This window comes from Jaculus jaculus, chromosome 1 (assembly GCF_020740685.1).
Source record: "Jaculus jaculus isolate mJacJac1 chromosome 1, mJacJac1.mat.Y.cur, whole genome shotgun sequence".
Classification (NCBI taxonomy): domain Eukaryota; kingdom Metazoa; phylum Chordata; class Mammalia; order Rodentia; family Dipodidae; genus Jaculus; species Jaculus jaculus.
Genome location: NC_059102.1, coordinates 151,934,144 through 151,955,031, shown reverse-complemented (window position 1 = coordinate 151,955,031; position 20,888 = coordinate 151,934,144). Strand labels below are relative to the sequence as shown.

At 48.1% G+C, this 20,888-nt stretch overlaps 1 protein-coding gene and 1 pseudogene across 5 annotated transcripts in view; both read left to right on the top strand.

The window, feature by feature from the left end:
- Exd3 (exonuclease 3'-5' domain containing 3) overlaps positions 1–20,888 on the top strand; it is a 100,233-nt gene that overhangs the window by 37,671 nt on the left and 41,674 nt on the right. For 4 of the 5 annotated variants that reach the window (XM_045142331.1, XM_045142330.1, XM_045142334.1 and 1 more), the window contains 3 exons: positions 314–481; positions 5,618–5,671; positions 6,881–7,020. In XM_045142331.1, the coding sequence (XP_044998266.1) occupies positions 314–481; positions 5,618–5,671; positions 6,881–7,020 (362 nt within the window). The remainder of the gene's footprint in view (positions 1–313; positions 482–5,617; positions 5,672–6,880; positions 7,021–20,888) is intronic. The other variant, XM_045142332.1, reaches the window with a different exon arrangement.
- On the top strand, positions 8,655–8,743 carry LOC123458315 (annotated as a pseudogene).

Sequence of the window (20,888 nt, the reverse complement as noted above, 5' to 3'; positions counted from 1 at the left end):
AGCCCTGCCCTGCCTCCACCACACTGAGTTCCTTGCCCAGCTGACCAGACCACTGTAGCCCACCGAGCTTGCGCCGTGCAAATGGTGGGCGGAGTTCTACCTGTGAGCTTAGCCTTCTGAAAGCCATTTGCAGAGACAAGGCCTGGTCCCTTCACCTTCCCACCACCTCCACCTGAGGGCCCAGGCTGCATGCACTGACCGCCCCCCACAACCAGCCCAGGCCTCTCCCTTCTTCCACGTGCCTGCCCAGGCCATGCTCCATGTCCCTGGCCTCAGGGCCGCTCTTACTTGAGTCTGGATCTTGGTATTCCAGCAGAGCTCGAGGCTGAAACAGTTGCAGGCCCGAGCAATCGAGGTCCTTGTGGAGAGCCCTTCCCGTCTGGTGGAGCCACTGGTCAGCATCTTCCAGCTGCAGGACACAGATAAGAGCCCCCTCCTGGCTCATGTTCACCACCTCCACCACGAGGGCAAATTCAAAGAAGTAAGTGCCTCTCCATGGTGTGGGTCTGGGGTGGTGGGTCTCAAGGACTGGCTATTCTGCTCCTAGAAGGTTCCAGGAGCCCCTCACACATCTTTTTTGTTTGTTTGTTTTGTTTTTCGAGGTAGGGTTTCACTCTAGCTCAGGCTGACCTGGAATTCACTATGTAGTCTCAAGGGAGCCTTGAACTCACAGAGATCCTCCTACCTCTGCTTCCTGAGTGCTGGGATTAAAGGTGCGTGCCACCATGCCCAGCTCACACATTTTTTTTTTTTTAATGTTTATTTACTTGTTTGTTTGAGAGAGACAGAGGTAGATAAGGAGAATGGGTGCACCAGGGCCTCCAGCCACTGCAAACGAACTCCAGATGCATATGCCACCTCGTGCATCTGGCTTACATGGGTCTTGGGGAATCAAGCCTTGAACTGGGGTCCTTAGGCTTCACAGGCAAGCACTCAACCATTAAGCCATCTCTCCAACCCCTCACACATCTTGTTTTTAAAAAATATTTTTAAATTTTTTTTATGTTTATTTATTTATTTGAAAGTGACAGAGAAAGAGGCAGAGAGAGAGAGAGAATGGGCGCGCCAGGGCCTCCAGCCACTGCAAACGAACTCCAAATGCATGTGCCCCCTTGTGCATCTGGCTCACATGGGTCCTGGGGAATTGAGCCTTGAACCAGGGTTCTTAGGCTTCACAGGCAAGCGCTTAACCACTAAGCTATCTCTCCAGTCTAAAAAAAATATTTTTTAATTAATTTATTTATTTGAGAGAAGGAAGGAGAGAGAAAGGTAGAGGCAGATAGAGAATGGGTACACCAGGGCCTCTAGCCACTGTAAATGAACTCCAGATGTATGTGCCACCTTGTGCAGCTGGCTTACATGGGTACTGGGGAATTGAACCTGGGTCTGTGGGCTTTGCAGGCAAACACCTTAATTGCTAAGCCATCTCTCCAGCCCTCCTCACACTTTTTGACCCAAGAAAGGGGAAGCCACACCCTACATGACTACCCAGATCTCTGCTCTGTGCTGGCCTGGGAGATTCCTTCTTGAGGATGCCCAGAGGGGCCCTCACACTCTTGACAGCCCAGCCACATTCCTGCCATACTGTTGAGTGCCAGCCATAGTGACATGCAGCAGAGCCCAATCTACCTGGGCCAAGAGACCACCCTCAACTCCTTTGCCCCTTTGTTGGTGCATTCATTCATCTTCACTGGTCGGCCAGTCGGGTGCCAGACACAGCCTTGGCCTGAACCTAGCAGCTGCCCTTGCCCCCTCCCAGCAGAAACACTTGAAGAGGCAAGAGGAAGAGACGGTGACAGGCCTACTACCCAGGGCCCCCTCCCAGCTTCTACAGCAAGGTCTTGGGACATTGCATTGACTCAGGGTACACAGGGCCCAGAATGGAGGCAGTCCACTCAAGGGCCGCCCCGAACCAACTACCTCTGGAAATGGGGACTTGGCAGCCTCAGCCTCTGGGTGAGAACTTGTATGCTTGGGGGTTCCCAGTGTTCTTTACCAGTGATGCTGTAAGTCTGGGAGGTTCTGAGAGGAAAGCTGAGACCTGAAGTCCTAAGCCTGACCAGGCACTCTCAGCTATGACTGTAAAAGGCCTTGGGGATCAGTAGGAGGCTCCCAGCGGCTGTTGCAACTGCAGCATGACCTCAGGGCTCCTGGGTTGCCCGAGACGCACAGACCCTGGTGCATGGCCACAGACACCTCTGAAGGGTGCAGCCCACGGTGTGCCTGCCATGCACCATGAGGCTACCATTTCAGACATCACCTCCATCCCATTGCTGCCAGGGCCCAGAGGGTTATCTCACTTGAGGACTGCCTCAGAGCCACTACCCTTGTGGTTGGGGTGTAAGTGTTGGGCATCAGGGGCCACCTTGGCCTCTCTGGGAGGTAGACCAGTGCATGGGCAACACCAGAACCCACGTGGTTTCACCTCTCGTCCCACCTGTCCTCTCTTCTTCTTGAGGCCTGTGAAGAGCACCGAGGAACCAAGATGGCCACAGTCTGGGAACAATGCAGAACTGAGAGAACTAGCCACTCATGTGGTGCAGGGCTATTCTCGAGGCTGAATGGCTGCTGTGCCTGGGGAGAGAGCAGGGAGGCAGAAGGCAGGCTAGTGTTTCGGGCGTCTTCTGTTACACTCCAGCCTTTCAAAGAGTGTCTGGGGCCACTGAATGTGCCTCCCTAGCGCTCCAAGGCAGGCATCCTACACAAAGGGGGCTCTTGTCCCACACAGGCCCCTTCTGGGAAGAAAAGCCATTGTCCCCAAGCCGGGCCGCCCGGCAGGCGGTGCATGCTCCACTGCCCACCACCAAGCCGTCGAAAGGGGCCCCATTCAGGCCTGTCCGCCCGGATTAGCAAGAACTCACGACTCAGTGTGCTGCGATATTTCATGTTGAGGGCAGCCGCTGGCTCTGGGCAGAATGAATGCCCGCTTTTGTCCACTGAGTTATTTTATTTACATTTTTTAAACAGCTTATCAAGGTAAAAAGATAGCTTTGCTTAAAAAAAAAAAAAAAAAAGACTGCCTTGGCTTCAGGCCTGTACAGAGGTGGGAGGCTGGGCTGGTGCTGGGATCCTGGGCCATTCAGCCTGGGCCTTGGCCAGCTTGGGCACCTGCCCAGTCCTCCTGCCCTTTGGTGGGCCAGAGAGAGATGGGGAACTCATCCAGAAGCTACTATCTGAGCCCCTCTGGACTTTCTGGATCATTCTCCTAAAAGCCACTGCCCCTGGACCTGTCTGGCCAAAGGTCCTCTTAGCCTTTCCCTGACCCGGCTGGACAACCCCAGGTGTTCCTTGCTTCAGAGCAGCAAAGTCAGGAAGTCATGCCAGGTGCAAGGAGAACATCACTGACCCTCATCAACCCTTCCCAATCCTGAGATTTCCTTCCTTCCTTTCTTTCTTTCTTTCTTTTTTATTCCAAGGTAGGGTCTCACTCTAGCCCAGGCTGACCTGGAATGCACTATGGAGTCTCAGGGTGGCCTCAAACTCATGGCGATCTTCCTACCTCTGCCTCCCGAGTGCTGGGATTAAAGGCGTGTGCCACCACGCCCAGCTGAGATTTTACTTCTTTTGGGCCTGTGGTCCAGACCTCTACCCTCACCCCCACAGCTTCCGTCATGTCTTCTGTCTGGGCTCTGGGAAAGCAGGTGACCTTCCTTCACCCCTAAGCCTTCCAGGTCTCCACTTAACCAGGCACAGGTCTTCCACGACCTCAGAGAATTTCCAGCTGAAACCTTAATAGAACCATCTTCAGCTGGCCCTGACACCAATGAAAGGCCACAATGAGGGTTCCTGGAAGAGTCGATTCTGTTGCCTGCACCAGGTCAGTAAGGATGCCTGGCAGTGGTCAGGTGGAGCCAAGCGAGGGCCTCTCTTGTCTTGGCCCCTGCTCAGGCAGGCTCAGAGAACCCACTCCCTGCGCGCTGGCCATACTGCTGTGGCACACACCAAGGCCACCTGGCCACCAGAGGGCAGCCTAGGTGCACGGAGAGGTCCTGTTGGGTAGATAAGCTGCTCCGAATAACCCACAGAAAAAGGAGGAGGCTGGGCACCCCAAACTCTGTGGCTGTGGTACTGGTGGAAGGCTCCCAGCTGGGGACCCTCCATGTCTCAGCCCTTCTGGCAGGTGGGGCCTGAATACCACCCCTAGGAAGCACACCCTGCCAGGGGGCCACCCCCACTAGTCAGAGGAGTCTCCTGTGGGTAGGAACCCATTAGAGCTGGGTCTGGGGAAGAAGGACCTCTAGGGGACTGAGTGCAGTGGAGGCAGTGGAGGACCCTGGCCCACTGCCCCTCACCATCCCACCCGGTCTCCCCTTTCCAGTCACTGGCAAAGAGCTTGAAGCCAAAGGCATGTGGGTCATAGCTCCGCTACTAGCACCCCAGTGCCAGTGAAGCCCAGATTGAGCCTGTGGGAGGGAGGACTTGAGGGGCTCTGAGTAGCCATGGTCTGTGGGGTACTGAACATGTACCCCAGTTTCCTTAGAATTCTGCAGCTTTGGGAAGGTATCTCTGATCCAAAAGACCCCAAAGCTCTGGTGTGACACTGTCGCCTGGTAACCCCTGCACCCCCTCCCCCAGCCCTGGGTCCTGAAGATCCTCCTCATGTCCTGTACCCCTCTCTATGCCACACATCCCTTCCCCCTACCCTGAGACCCTCCCACGCCCTGCGCCCCGCTGGGCCTGGTGAGGCCAAGCCTCCTGGACTCGGGCCAGGCTGTGGAGGCGCCGGGTCAGAGCGCAGGGAAGGCCCCGGCCCACATCCCCGGGGCTGGAGCCGCACAGCCTTTCCCAGGCCGCTATTTTGGGCTCTGTGTGAGCTCTGGGGGCAGGGTGCCGGGCAGCTCTGCTGGTCCTCCTACCGGTTATTTTTGCTCATAATGGGAGCGTGATATATGGAAATTATTAATAGCAGCCCAGGCTGCGGTACGTGCGGGCGCTCAGGGCTGGCATTTGCCCTGTCCAATGGTGGGAAGTTCCCATCAGCGTGGCAGGTTTGGTATGGGGCTGCATCCACTCCTCATCCAAAGATGCCCAGGCTGTGTATAGCATTTCCTCTGGTATAGTTGGTGTGATCATCTCAAGCCTGGGGGGCGGGGCACAGCTCTGACCACAGGCCCTCCAGTCCAGCCACCACCCCACCTAAAGGGCACATTTGGGATGTGGGTCTTGCTTTTGGATTGCGCTGCCAGGCCTCCAGGGCATGTGGTGCATACTGGTCCCCCTTGCTGCAAGCACCTAGGACTGGCCAAGCTGGTTCTCTCTACTGACTGGGCAGATGACCCTGGGAGGGATGGGACAGCTGTAGGTCAATGCCGGCCTCTTACCCTTACTGCCTGACCTTTACAAACCCGGAGCAGGACTCTGGGGGGTCCAGGATGGGTGAGTGAGTCCCCCCTGCCACCTGTCCCACCCTTAGGGACTGGCTGAGTCAGTGCAAGAGGCTTTCTGTCCTGAGACCCTAATGGATTTCAGCCCCCTTAACCCAGCAGCCACACTGCTGGGACATGAGAAGGACCCTGACTGTGCCTGTGGTGGCCAGTGTCAGTGTAGGGAGCGGGAGATCCCTGTCGTGCTGCGACCCCCCTCCCGGGCACGTGTCATCATTTCTGTGTGTTGCCAGGCAATCGTACTGGGCACGAGATTGAAGCTGCAGCCGGAGCTGGAGTTTGAAAAGGTAAATGTCTTTCTCATGCAAATGGTTCAGGTTCCAACTTGGACAAAGCCCAGGTCTCCAGAAAGAGGGTCTGGTGGGGCCTGGGGAGGGTCTCCCACCGCTGAACCCCAGGCTTCCTCCAAGGCCCAGCGTGAGCAAGGCAGCGTATGAACAGAAGCCACCAAGCCGCCTCGCCTGTGTAAGTCAGCCCCAGCTGTGCCTGGCGCACTGGTGTCCATGCAGCCCTGGCACTGTGGAGTGGGCTCAGTCCAGTGCCGCAACGCCCCCTGTGCTAGAGAAAGTGTCTCGGTGGACGCTCAGGTCTCCGTGATGCGGCAGCCTTCATCTTGAGGCCTGCCGTGTGTACCCACTCCTCGACGCACCACAGCAGCCAGTCATTCTGTCCAGTTGGGGATCTCAGGACAGGTGGCAGCCCTGAGAGCCACTGCATCCACAGGGATGGTAGATTGGTTGCAGTTCTGTGAGGGCGTGACCGAGTGTGCCCCACCCATTCTGCTCACTACAGAAGGGCTGAGTGGGTCCAGCAAGACTATGTCTGGCATACGTGCAGCTCAGGCCCTGCGGGAGCCAGGGCTAGGGGCTGGAGGCTCAGCCTAAGGACTGGCCCTCTCTCTGCCCCTGTCCAACTCTGGGCTCTGAATAGCCTGGCACGTGTGTCCATGGGCTAAGGGAGGCAAACAGGGGTCTTCCGCAAGACCCGTGAGAGGGGGCTGTCTATTAAGGTCTGGTTCATGCTTAGAAATGGCTGATAGGACCCAGGAGCACAGCAGGAACTTTCCTCAGGGCTTCCTGGGCAGTCTTATGGTGCGGTACATGTTCCACGCGCCTGTAGGAAACATCTCTTACCCATTAGAGTAACCACCAGGTGAGTTGTCTCAGTCTGCCTCCACCCAGAATGACGAGCCCAGCTAGTCACCGCTGAACCTCTTATAGTGTCATCCTTGGTCGTGTGATAATGAGGACCTCAGAGCCCGCCAGGGGCCAAGGCCTGCATATGGAGGCGTACATGTACAGGGTCATGGCACTGGGCAGGGGCTGGGGTGGACAGAGCCTGCCTCTGCATGCTACCCTGAGGTGCTCTGCTGTTGGCTGACCTCTGCACAGGCAGGTTGTGAGGGCCGCCCACAGGCCCTTTGAGCTCTCATGGGCTGTAGGTGAGACGTGAGCCTGTAGTTCCGATCATGGTCCTGAGGTTGTTCTGTCCTGCAGATGAGCACCCCACTGCTGCTTCAGGCGAAGATGAACCTGGTTGAGAACTATGTGGTTGGATTCCCGGACCTCCAGAGGAGGCTGCTGGCCCTCATGGACTCCTGGTGCCAGCCTGGGTTTGACATCAGGAATGTCGTCAGGTAAGTCCCACAAGGTTCTGGAAGCTGATACTGAGTGACCTCCTAGGATCTCAGGATGAGGGCTACATCTTAGGGACAGCAAGGAGCCAGTGCATGACAGAGCTTCCTCCCCACTTCATCTCCCTCTTCATGGGGAGAAGGCTGACCCACAGGACAGCCATGCCACCCGGGTCTCTTTCTCCTTCACTCACTCCTCTGATCATTTTCTCTAGCTCCTGGTGTGTGGCGCCTGCTCAGCTGTTGTAGAGAAAACACAACAAGCCTGTGTGGTTCAGTGGAGCCATGCATGTGTTTGTGTTTGTGTGGGTGCAAGTGAGCATGTGTGCACAAGTGCATTGTGTGTAGCTGAGTGTGTGCATCTGTGAATGTGAGTATGTGTCTTGTGTGTGTGTGCCTGTATGAGTGCGTGCATGTCAGCCCATGGTGGGAGAGTATGTGCTTGTGTAAGCATGCTTCTGTGAGTGTGTGTCCTTGTGTGAATGTGTGCGTGTGTGGGGGGAGCTGAGGTGTCCGCCAGGGGCCACTGCATCTGGAAAAGCATCTGCAAGCTGGTCGCTGGTGTGGAGTGAGCAGCCCAGTAGCTCTTGGGCACTGCGGCCACCATCATCAGGCAGCAGCGGCCAACACCAGCCTCAAGCCTATATAGCCCAGAGCATCTCACTTGAGAGGAAGTTGGACTTAGTGTCAGACCTCCTTTGAGCCTATCCTCTCTTCCCTTCCTCCCTGGGATTGGCACGTGGTTACTTTTACGTGGCAGTTGTCCAATTCTGAACATGGGGCTCACAGCACCCGGTGCGCACAGTGGTTGTGGCTCCCTGATGGGGAGCAGGCAAAACCCGCTGGGCCAGGCTGCGGTGGGTGGACCAGCTGCTGCTCTTGCTCTTACTGCACTGGGCCAACAAGAAGCCCAGAGCTAGAGGAAGCCCGCCGATGGGCTGGACCTAGAACCTCACTGTAGAGAGGGGCCTTATGTCTGGCAAGTGAGAGTATGGGGAGAGCTAGTGGGATTTGACTTTGTTGCAGGTATTGGTCTAAACTAATGACTTGCCACTTTTTCCCCCTAGCTTTGTGCTCTGAAAGGGCCTAAACACAAGGACAGCCCATAGTGATGGGTGTGCCTAGCAACCAATTCTTGGTATTTATTAGTTCATTTGTTGTTTATTTATTTATTTATGAGAGAAAGAGAGACAGTGTGTGTGTGTGTGTGTGTGTGTGTGTGTGTGTGAGAGAGAGAGAGAGAGAGAGAGAGAGAGAGAGAGAGAGAGAGAGGCAGAGTGTTTGGGCACACCAGAGCCTCGTGCCACCGAAAATAAACTCCAAATGCATGCACCACTTTGTGCATCTGACTCTAAATGGGTATGGTGAATTGAACCCAAGACAAGCTGTTACTCTTTGCAAACAAGAGTCTTGGGCTAGAGAGATGGGTTAGTGGTTAAGGTGCTTGCCAGCAAAGCCAAAGGACTCAGGTTCGGTTCCCCAGTATCCACATAAAGCCAGATGCACAAGGTGGCAAATGTATCTGGAGTGCCTTTGCAGTGGCTAGGAGGCCCTGGCATGCCCATTCTCTTGATCCGCCTCTGCCTCTCTCTCTCCTCCTCTCTTAAATAAATAAAAAAGCAAATAAGTGAAAAAAAGCAGCCTTTAAATTGGAGCGATACAGAGAAGATTAGTGCGGCCCCTGTGCAAAGATGACATGCAAATTCGTGAAGCATTTCATATTTTAGACTTTAACCACTTAGCCATCTCTTTAGCCTCAGTTCTTAGTTTCTAAATAATGCTCACCACTAAAAGAAATGAGTTCTGCAGAATAGACTGCACATCAAAGTAACAGTGCTATGGGCTTTCAGAGCTCTGAAGATCCATGGCAAGACTCACGAAGAGTGGAAAGTTCTTTGTGGTATGTCCTGGCTAACACAGGAAAAGATGAATGACAGCTGTGTGATTTATTCAGATACAGATCTTTAAGGCATGCTAAGAAAGACATAAAAGGCAGACTGGAGAGATATCTCAGCAGTTAAGGCACTTGCCTATGAAACCTAACAACCCAAATTCAATTCCCCAGTACCCACATAAAGCCAGATGCACAAGGTGGCATATGCATCTGGAGTTTATTGTCAGAAGCTAGAGGCCCTGGTTCACCCATTCTCTCTCTCTCTCTCTTTCTTTCTCTCTCTCTCCCTGTGTGTGTGTATCTACCTATCTCTTTCTATCTCTCAAATAAATAAATAAATTACATATTTTAAAAATACTGCAGAGCTGGAGAGATTGCTCAGTGGTTAAGGCACTTGCCTGTGAAGCCTAAGGACCCAGGTTCAATTCCCCAGTACCCATGTAAGCCAAGGTGCAGAAGGTGGTGCATGTGTCTATAATTGTCTGCAGTGGCTAGAAGCCCTACCATGCCTTCTCTCTCTCTCTCTATTTATCTGCCTGCCTCTCTCTCTCCTCAAATAAATAAAATAAAATATTTTGAAAAAATATTTGTAAAAATCATATCTGATGGACTATTCCTCAAAATATACAAACATTTCTTTTTTAAAATTTTTATTAGCATTTTCCAGGATTATGAAAAAATATCCCATGTTAATACCCTCTCCCCCCCCCCCACTTTCTCCTTTGACAAACATTTCTTATAATATGGAAACTTTGACTTAAAGATGGGCAAAGGACCAGAACAAGGCTGTAGAGATTGCCAGTGGTTAGGCAAACATGAGGGCCTGAGGAGCCTAAGACAATGCTCAAGTTTGATCCCCTGAACCCACATAAACAGCAGGGCATGGTCATGCATGTCTGTGACACCAGTCTTAGAGGGAGCAGAGACCCAAGAGTTGCCAGAGCTCATGAAAAACTGCAATCTTTGGGATGAGTAAGAAACTCTGGCTCAAATAAGAATGGGTTGAAAAGCCGGTTGTAGTGCCTTTAATCCCAGCACTTGGGAGGCAGAAGTAGGAGGATTGCCATGAGTTCTAGGCTACCCTGAGACTACAGAGTGAATTCCAGGTCAGCCTGGGCTAGAGTGAGACCCTACCTCGGCAAAACCAAAAACAAACAAACAAACAAAGAATGGGTGGAAGAGTGACAGAGTGAGACAGCTGGGATTCTGCTCCAGCTTCTGCAGGAAACACATGGGGCCCTGCATGACCCCTGACCCCACAGCAGACACATGCAAGCAGTAAAGAAAGGGATAAGAGCCGGGCGTGGTGGCGCACGCCTTTGATCACAGCACTCGGGAGGCAGAGGTAGGAGGATCTCCATGAGTTCAAGGCCGCCCTGAGACTACTGTAGTGAATTCCAGGTCAGCCTGGGCTAGAGTGAGACCCTACCTTGAAAAAAAAAAGGGGGGGGGTGATAAGAAGAAGATAAACAGGTGGAAATGAGCATTACAGCAAGACAGGCTGCAAACTGATTAGAATGACAGAAATCCCCAATGCTGACCATATGTGGAGAGGGCACCAGAACTCTCACTCGTTGTTGGGCATGTGGAATGGTGCTGCCACTTGGGAAGATAGTTTGAAGCATCTTATGAAACTAAACATACCCCTGCCTTATGATCCAACAGTAACACAACTTAATTTACCCAGAGAAACTCAAATCACACACACACACACACCTGCAAATAGGTGTTGATAGCAGCTTTCGTCATCATCCCCCAAACCTGGAAGCAAACAGAATGTCCTTCAGTAGACTGTGGTCTGCCCAAACAATGGGACATTCCTTAGTGCTAAGAAGAAATGAGCTTGGGGTTTGGAGAGATGCCTTAGGGGTTAAGGCATTTGCCTGCAAAGCCAAAGGATCCCAGTTCGATTCTCTAGAACCCACAACATAGCCAGATGCACGGGGCGGGGGGCGGGGGGGCAGTGGCTGGAGGCCCTGGCAGGCCACCCATTCTCCCTCCCTCTCCCCCTCCCTCGCTCCCTTCCTCCCTCCCTCCCTCCCTGTCTCTCTCTCTCTCTCTCCCTCTCTCTGGCTCTCCCTTTCCCTCTCCCTCTTTCTCTGTCTCAAATAAATAAATAAAATATTTAAAAAAAAAAAAAAACGAAAAAGAAATGAGCTTGGCCAGGTATGGTGGTGCACACCTGTAATCCTAGCACTTAGGAGGTAAAAGTAGGAGAGTCAAAAATTCAAGGTCATTGTATAACTGACTTCACAGCCAGCCTGGCCTATGTGAGACTACCTCAGAAAAGTAAAACAAAGAAACAGAAGAAAGAAAGATAAGAAAGAGGGAAAAGAAATGAGCTTTAACAGGGCACGGTGACACATGCCTGTATGATCACTTCAGCTGAGGCATTTGGGGCCAGCTTGGATAACATAACACTCTCCTCTAAAAAAAAAAAAAAAAAGGAAGATGGCATGTAAGAACCACGCTAAAGCAGCCTAAGGGAGAAAAAGCCAAAAAACAAACAAGCAAAACACAGCAAAATAGACTCTTCTACTAAAAAGTGAAGGTGTATCAAAAATTATCAACCACAGCAGAGAAGAGACCCAGAGCGTATAGAGCCCACAGAAGCAGGCAGAAGCGCCTCCAGCAATGGTGGCCCCAGGTCTGTGTGGCCACAGCCGCCAGGCTTGACCTGAGCCACAGGAAAAGCCAGGTAAGGGGATTTTCCACTCACATCAGCCTCCCTCCTTGCTAACTCAAGAAATGTGAAGGGAGGATGGCAGGGACTGGTGGAGCAGCTTAGGAGCAAGAGGATGGCAAGGACCAGTGGGAGGACTTCAGCCACCATTCATAGCCTCCCCTTCCCCCACCGTCAACACAAGCGCCAGCCAGCACCAGACACCTGGGGAAGGGAGCTCACCTACACAGCACCTGACACAGGCAATCAGAGCACCAACCCACTGACCGAGCCAGCCTACCTGAGCCCACAGCACAGCAAAGAGGGACCCAAATGGTCATGCAGCATAATCGAGACCAAAGCCATCCCAAAAGGTAACTGGGATTATACCAGGTCAATACCCACCAAATAAGCCTAGTATATAGGCTTGAATCAGAAGTGCTAATTGCACCTTCCATGTCAGGGTAAATTATTTGTCAAATCTGATGGATGGTAAGATTTGTCATTCTTAAATAAGCTATGTTTTGGGCTTGTCATTTGTTGCTTCCTGGTTTATAGTGGCTTTGTCTTTTCTTCTGTCGTTCTTTGGGGAAGGGTCTCACTCGGGCACAAGCTGACTTGGAACCCTCAACAGACCAGAAATCTCAGCCTCCCAGTTAACAGGATTAAGGGTGTGGGGCAACACACATACTTAGGGACTGTGACCTTGTTAAGGGATCTGTTTGTCGTAATACCTACTCTTGCATAAATACTCTGTGCTGTTTTTCATTGAATGTTTATATTGTTTAGTTAAATTTTAGAATTTGCCTATATTTTGTTCCACTCAGCCTACTAGAATACACTCATAGCAGGTAAACCCAACACCTAGGGTCAGTTATGTGGTTACTTTGAGAGTCTTAAGAGCCATACCTAGCACCTTAAGCTCCTACCCTAAAGATATATAACATCAGATTGATTGATACATCTAATAAACTACAGATAATAAGGAAACCCAGACATTAAATTAATCTAAGATGCAAAAATTTCTACATTGTAACATAAAAAACACAAAAAATCAAGATAATATAAATCCACCAAAAAGTATAAACCCATCAGAAATGACCTCCAGTGAGATTGAATTAGAGGAAATGCCTGAGAAAGATTTCAAAAGAATGATTATAAATATGTTCAGAGAAATCAAAAATGAAATCAGAGGAATCAAAGAAGACACAGGAAGTCAATTTAATGAAATAAGGAGGTTAATACAAGACATGAACAAGGAAATAGAAATAATTTTAAAAGTCAGAAATAGTAATAAAAAATAGTCTTTCAAATAAAAAACTCTAAAAAATCTCACTAGTAGAATGGGTGAAGGAGAGAACAGAATATATAAACTGGAAGACCAGGTGGCAGACCTAATACAGTCCAACAAAGAGAAAGACAAACTAATAGGAAGATATGAATGGGAATTTCAAGATATTCAGGATACTATGAAAAGATCAGACATAAGAATTCAGGGTATAATAGAAGGAAAAGAATTTCATGCCAAAGGTTTAGTAGGTGTTTTCAACAAAATTATAAAAGAAAATTTCCCCCAGATTGGGAAAGAGATGCTAATGCAGATACAGGAAGTCTCTAGAACACCAAACAGACAAAACCTGGAAAGAACCTCTCCTCACCATATTATAATTAAACTACCAAACATACAAACCAAACAAAGTATGTTGAAAGCAATTAGAGAGAAAAATCAAGTCGCATACAAAGGAAAGCACATCACGATCACAGCAGATTACTCAACACAAACTTTCAAAGCCAGAAGGGCTTGGAGTGATGTATTCCAAGTTCTGAAAGATAACAACTGTCAACCAAGGTTACTTTGTCCTGCAAAGCTATCCATTCAGATAGATAGAGAAATAAGGACATTCCATGACAAAAGCAGGCTAAAGGAATATTTGAAGACAAAACCAGCTCTACAGAAAATACTTGAAAGGATCCTCCATGCTGAAGAGAAAGAAAAGCACATGTAAGGAACCTGGGAAAAAGCAAACCATACTCAAATACTAATTAATACAAGAGAGCAAAAGTAAAACCAGATGATCTACAAAACAAGAAAAATGTCAAAAATAAATACACACCTTTCAATAATAACTTTTTTTTTTTCAAGGTAGGGTCTCACTCTGGTCCAGGCTGACCTGGAATTAACTATGTAGTCTTATGGTGGCCTCAAACTCATGGCGATCCTCCTACCCCTGCCTCCCAAGTGCTGGGATTAAAGGTGTGCACCACCATGCCTCGCTTCAATAATAACTCTTAATGTCAACAGCCTCAATGCCCCAACCAAAAGACATAGGCTTGCAGACTGGGTTAAAAAGCAGGATCCTTCAATTTGTTGCCTCTAAGAAACTCACCTTTCTACAAAGGATGGACACTATCTTAGGGTGAAAGGTTGGAAAATGGTGTTTTAAGCAAATGGGCCTAGAAAACAAGCAGGGGTCACTATCCTGATATCTGACAGAGTATACTTCAGACCAACATTAGTTAGGAAAGATAAGGAAAGTCTCTTTATATTGATTAAAGGAACACTCCAACGGGAGGACATTACAATCCTAAACATATATGCACCTAACATGGGGGCTCCCAACTTCATCAAACAAACACTATTAGAACTAAGGTCACAGATAAGACCAAACACAGTTGTAGTGGGTGACTTCAGCACCCCACTCTCATCAATTGACAGGTCATCCCAGGAAAAAATAAATAGAGATGCATAGAACAAATGGATCTAACAGATACATAAAGGACATTTCACCCAAATGCTACCAAAAAAAAAAAAAAAAAAAAAAAAAAGCTAGGCATGGTGGCACACACCTTTAATCCCAGCACTTCAGGAGGCAGAGGTAGGAGGATCACCATGAGTTCAAGGCCACCCTGAGACTACATAGTGAATTCCAGGTCAACTTGGGCTACAGAGAAACCCTACCTCAAAAAAAACAAACAAGGGCTAGAGAGATGGCTTAGCAGTTAAGCACTTGCCTGTGAAGCCTAAGGACCCCAGTTCAAGGCTCGATTCCCCAGGACCCACATTAGCCAGATGCACAGGGGGCGCATGCATCTGGAGTTCGTTTGCAGTGGCTGGAGGCCCTGGCATGCCCATTCTCTCTCTGTCTCTCTATCTGCCTCTCTCTCTCTCTGTCACTCTCAAATAAATAAAAATGCAATGATTGAGATGGGGAAGTAATATGATAAAGAATGGAATTTCAAAGGGGAAAGTGCGGGGTGGGAGGTATTACCATGGGATATTTTTTATAATTATGGAAAATGTTAATAAAAATTGTGAAAATAAAAAATAAAAAAATAAAAATGGAAAAAAAATAAATAAAAATGAACCAAAAAATTTAAAAACAAACAAACAAAAGGACAGTTTTGCTGCTGCTTTTCCTTCTAGAGCAGTTATCACACCATTGACTAGAAGTAATATAGTAATATGTAGACAGTGTTGCCTTGTTTCTGATCTTAAAGATCAAGCATCAATCTCTTGTTGTTGAGTACCATGTTGCCCACAAGATTTTTTTAAAAAATATTTTATGTACTTGAGACACAGAGACAGAGTGAGTGAGTATGGGCATGCCAGGACCTCCTGCCACTGTAAACAAACTCTAGATGCATGTGCCACTTTGTGCATCTGTCTTTACAGGGGTACCAGGGATTCAAACCTGGGCCATCAGGTTTTTCAAGCAAGTGCCTTTAACTACTGAGCCATCTCTCTAGCCCCTCCCTGACAAGTTTTTGACAGAAGCCCTTTATCAAGTTGAGAAGGTTTTCTTTTACACCTGGTCTGTTGAGTTTTTTTCAGGAATTGATGTTGGGTTTCATAAAATGCTTTCTTAATTATTTTATTTATTTATTAGAAAGAGCAAAAAGGAGAGAGAGAAAGAGTGGGCACACCAGGCCCTTTGGCTACTGCAAACAAACTCCAGACGCATGTGCCACCTCGTGCATCTGGCTTATGTGGGTTCCGGGGAATCGAACCTGAGTCCTTAGGCTTTGCAGACAAGCACCTTAACTGGAAGTCATCTGTCCGTCCCATATAATGTTTTCTTCACATTTATTGAGATGATCTTATAGTCTATCTTACTTTACTATGGTGAATCATAGTATTTAATGTCATGATGTAGTTCCTTTGAGATGTTTTTGGGAGTAGATTCTACTTGCTAATTTTATTTATTTATTTATTTTGCTATGAGGGGTTTCAATGTAGTAGCTTGCTGTAGTCCAGGATGACTTGGAATTCACTATGTAATCTCAGGCTGGTCTTAAACTCACAACAATCCTCCTACCTCTGTCTCCTGAGTGCTGGAATTAAAGGCATGTGCCAGAACTGGGCGTGGTGATGCATGTCTTTAATCCCAGCATTTGGGAGGCAGAGATAGGTGGATGGCCAAGAGTTCAAGACCACCCTGACACTGCATAGTGAATTCTAGGTCAACCTGTGCTAGAATGGGAACCTACCTCGAAAAACAAAAAGAAGAGGGGTGGGGGCTCTGGAGAGATGGCTTGGCAGTTAAGATGCTTGCCTACAAAGCCAAGGACCCAGGTTGAATTCCCCAGGTCCCACAACAAGCCAGATACACAAGGACTGATACGCATGTGTCTGGAGTTCTTTCGCAATGGGTGGAGGCTCTTGAGCCCCCATTCTCTCTCTCAGATAAATTAATTAAATATCTCTTATTTTTATTTGAGACAGAGGGAGAGGGGAAGAGAGAGAGAGAATGAGCACACCAGGGCCTCTAGCCACTGCAAATGAACTCCAGACACATGTACCACCTTGTGCATCTGGCTTACATGGGACCTGGAGAACTGAACCTGGGTCCTTAGGCTTTGCAGGCAAGCACCTTAACTACTAAGCCATATCTCCAGTAATATATATATATGTATATGTATATGTATATGTATATGTATATGTATATGTATATGTATATGTATATGTATGTATGTATACACACTTTGTTTGTTTGTTGAGGTAGGGTTTCACTCTAGCTCAGGCTCTCCTGGAATTCACTATGTAGTCTCAGGCTGGCCTCGAACTCACAGTGATCCTCCTACCTCTGCCTCCTAAGTGCTGGGATTAAAGGCGTGCGCCACCACACCTGGCCAAATATTTTTTTTAATTTCTCATTTATTTATTTATTTTATATGAGAGAGATTGAGAGTAAAAGAGGCAGAAAGAGAGAGAGAGAGAGAATGGGCGCTCCAGGGCTTCCAGCCACTGAAAACGAACTCCAGACGCGTGCGCCCCCTTGTGCATCTGGCTAACATGGGTCCTGGGGAATTGAGCCTTGAACTGGGGTCCTTAGGTGTCACAGGCAAGCACTTAACCGCTAAGCTATCTCTCCAGCCCTGGCCAAAATATTTTTTAAAGGCATGTTCCCCCATGCCCAGTGCTAATTTTTTTTAAATATTTAATTTAATTAATTAATTTACTTATTTAAGGGAAAATGAGGGGGGTGGAGAGAATGTGTGTGCCAGGGCCTTCAGCCACTGCAAATGAACTCCAGACACATACACCACCTTGTACATCTGGCTTTACATGGGTATTGGGGAATCAAACCTGGGTCCTTAGGCTTTGCAGGTGAGCACCTTAACTGTTGAGCCATCTGTCCAATCCTACTTGCTAAAATTTTTGTTAAGAAGCCAGGTGTGGTGGCGCACACCTTTAATCCCAGCACTCGGGAGGCAGAGGTAGGAGGATCACCAAGAGTTCAAGGCCACTCTGAGACTACATAGTGAATTCCAGGTCAGCCGGACCTAGAGTGAGACCCTACTTCAAAAAACAAAACAACAAAAGAAAAAAAAAATTTTTTTTGTTAACAAATTTATGAAATTCCACTGAGGAGGGCCCCTGCAGAATGGGGACAGGGTGAAGGGAAAAAGATGGTATCAACACATAATGTATCCATATAAAATGTGTTCTTAAGAAAAAAAAACAAATTGAATGAAAGATATTATTAATTAAAATAAGAAAAAAATAAAATAAGAGAAAGATTTTTAAGCTTCAAAAAAAGAATTTCATATATACTGATGAGGGATGTTAGCTGGTCATATTTTTTCTTCCAGTGTTTGTTTTAGTATCAGACTAATGCTTGGCTCATAGAATGAGTTTGGAACTATTCCCTTGTTATGGTTTGGTTCACAAATGTAATTCCAAAGGCTCATGTGATAAAGGCTTGGTCCTCATACAATGCAGCGTTCAGAGATGGAGCCTTTGGAAGGTAGCTGGATCCTGAAGGCTCTGACCTCATCATTGATGGGTTCATAACTTGATGGGCTGTTGGGAAGTCGTGAGAATTTGAGAGGTAGGGTTTATCTGCAGCAAGTGGGGCGTGGGTCTTGGGGAGTACATCCGTGGGAACATCTTATCCCTGGTGATGTTTTTCTCTTTCTCTATCTCTTTCTTTCATTATCTGCTTTCCAGCTGCCATGAAGTGAGTAGCTTTGCTCCACCATACCCTCCTTCCTATAATGCCTGTCTCACCACAGGCCATAGGGATGGGGCCATTCATCCTTTGAAACCCTGAGGCAGAGCAAATCTCCTCCAAGTTGTTTCCTCAAGCATTTTGTTACAGCAGTGAACAGCTGACCTGTCCTCATCTCAAGTTTCAATTTCCCAAGCCAGGAGTGGTGGCGCACACCTCAAACCCAGCACTCGGGAGGCAGAGATAGGAGGATCACCATGAGTTCAAGGCCACCCTTAGATGACATAGTGAATTCCAGGTCAGCCTGGGCTAGAGTGAGACCCTACCTCGAAAAACCAAAACAAAAAGTTTCAATTTTCCAAAGGACATTGTTTAGAACTGGTATTATTTTCATTACGCATATAGTTTCTTTAGTATAGGGCAAATTGGATTACCTGTTTTCTTTTGTTATCTACAGGCTCTGTAGTGATGCCCATTTTTCTCCCAGTGTTGGCAATTCGTGTTCCTCTGTTGCTATACAGGACTTTGCACATCTCTAGATGAGTTTCCATGACCTGATTTTCTCCTCTTGCTTGGTAATTTTGGTGTGCATAGCAGGGCCATGAAATTTGGCTTCAGGATGTTTGATATTCTTTTTTTTTTTTTTTTTTTTTTTTTTCGAGGTAGGGTCTCACTCTGGCCCAGACTGACCTGGAATTCACTATGGAGTCTCAGGGTGGCCTTGAACTCATGGTGATCCTCCTACCTCTGCCTTCCGAGTGCTGGGATTAAAGGCGTGCGCCACCACGCCCGGCATGTTTGATATTCTTATTTCCCAAATACATCCTCAAGCTGTGTTCTTGTGTTTGTTTAAGTTGCTTGAAGCAGTTTGATTGTTGATCTACCATTGAGTCTTATTTGCTGAGAGAGGAACCATGTTGCATCTAAGGTCAACTACCCCCTTTCTGAGGCAAGACCCTTCCTAGTGTTGTAGTCAATGGCCAGGAGACTGTGAGCACTGGCTGTCAGGAACTGTGCTCCCAGCACTTTGTTAGAGTGACAACATCTCCCCCTGGTCCTCTCATGCATTTCTTTCCTAGCTTGGGCAGTTTCCCCAGGTGATGTGCTGATTGGTGCTCTAGTGAATTTTTAGGGGACCCTCTGTGGACCCTACAGACCCTCAACCTTCTCCTGGGCATTCGTGGTGCTCCATCCGGCCGACTGGCTCTGGATCCCTTCCCTGCATTGCAGCACACAGCGCCTCCATGTGGAGGAAGAGGCAGGTGCAGGAGCCCCATCCCACTTCAGGGGACACTGTAATGAACTGCCCACTGTATCCTGCATCTGAAAATTGTCTCTCCATATACCGTGTCTGGTTTCTCAGCTATTTGGGGCCAATACTGAATTTGGTCCTGTTTCTCTAGATACATCATATGAGGTGATGCAAATGATAGCTGTTACCACCTTGTCTAACTCAGTCATGTGTTGGGACTCAGGAGGATAACGCCTTAACCGCTGAGCCATCCCTCCAGCCTTGTACTGGGGACTCAAGCTGGGAAGGCAAGGAAATGTTTTTAGGACTGGAGAGATGGCTTAGTTGTTAAGGCTCATGCCTGTGAAGCCTAAGAACCCAGGTTCAATTCCCTAGTGCCCACATAAGCCAGATGCACAGTGGTGGCACATGCATATGGAGTTCATTTGTAGTGGCTAGAGACCCTGGTGTGCCCATTCTCTCCCTCTCTCTGTCTCTGGTAAATAAATAAATAATACTTTTTAAAAATATATTTTTAAAGCCACTAAGAGTAACATGAGAGATGGGTAAACTTGACTCTAGTAACAAAGCACATCTTCGAGAGGGATAAGGAAACTTCCAGACCAAAACAAGGTTATTTGCAGAATACACCTTCTAAGACTGTGTCCTGAAGGTCAAAAACAATCAACAAAAGACCTATCAGGCAAATAAACAGTAAAAGACAAGCCAACTTTGCACATGATCAAAACTCTGCTCTTCATACTAGAGGGGGTGCCCAGATAGTCAGGAAACATCATTCCTACCCCAAAGTGCAAACTAATCTATAAAGAAATGCCTCTAGCTCCCACTAGATGGGCTGAAAGTAGCAGAAAGTCTGACGTAGCAAGGGTTACAAGGGTGTGGGGAGCAGCCAGGCTGCACGCGCTCTGCAGTGGGGACAGGCACAGAGGCAGCCGCCATGGGAAACCGCAGCTCTGTGATGTATGCTGTCAGCCTTGCACTTAGTGTCTGCCCAAGAGAGATTGGTGACAACATTCTCAGCAGCTGTGTCATCACCAAGGCCCGGAAATGGCCACGTGTCCACAGCCGCAGAATAAAACACTGAGCACTGTCACTTATGGCCACAGGGATACAGACATTGCATGGAAGAAGCCAGACCCAAAGGTGGGGACAGAGAAGCTTTTGAGTACTGGAATGTTCTGTATTGAGTTCACATGGGGATAGACACTTATGTTTGGTGCACCTCACCATAGATAGTTTATGTAGCTGGCTTAACAGAATGATGTATTTTCAAAGTTAAGACTTACAGCTTAACACAGCTGATATTAAAAAGCATTTTTTAAATCATTTGTTCGGGTGCTGGAGAGATGGTTTAGTGGTTAAGGCACTTACCTGTGCAGCCTAAGGACCCAGGTTCGATTCCCCAGTACCCACGTAAGCCAAATACACATGGTAGTGCATGCTTCTAAGTTCATTCGCAGTAGCTAGAGGCCCTGGCACACCCATTATCTCTCTCCCTCTTTCTCCTCTCTCCATCTCCCTCATAAATAAAAACAAATAAAAATAAAATATATTTTTAAAAAGCATTTGTTTAAAAAAAAAAGCATTTATAGCCTCTCTGCTTTACAATGA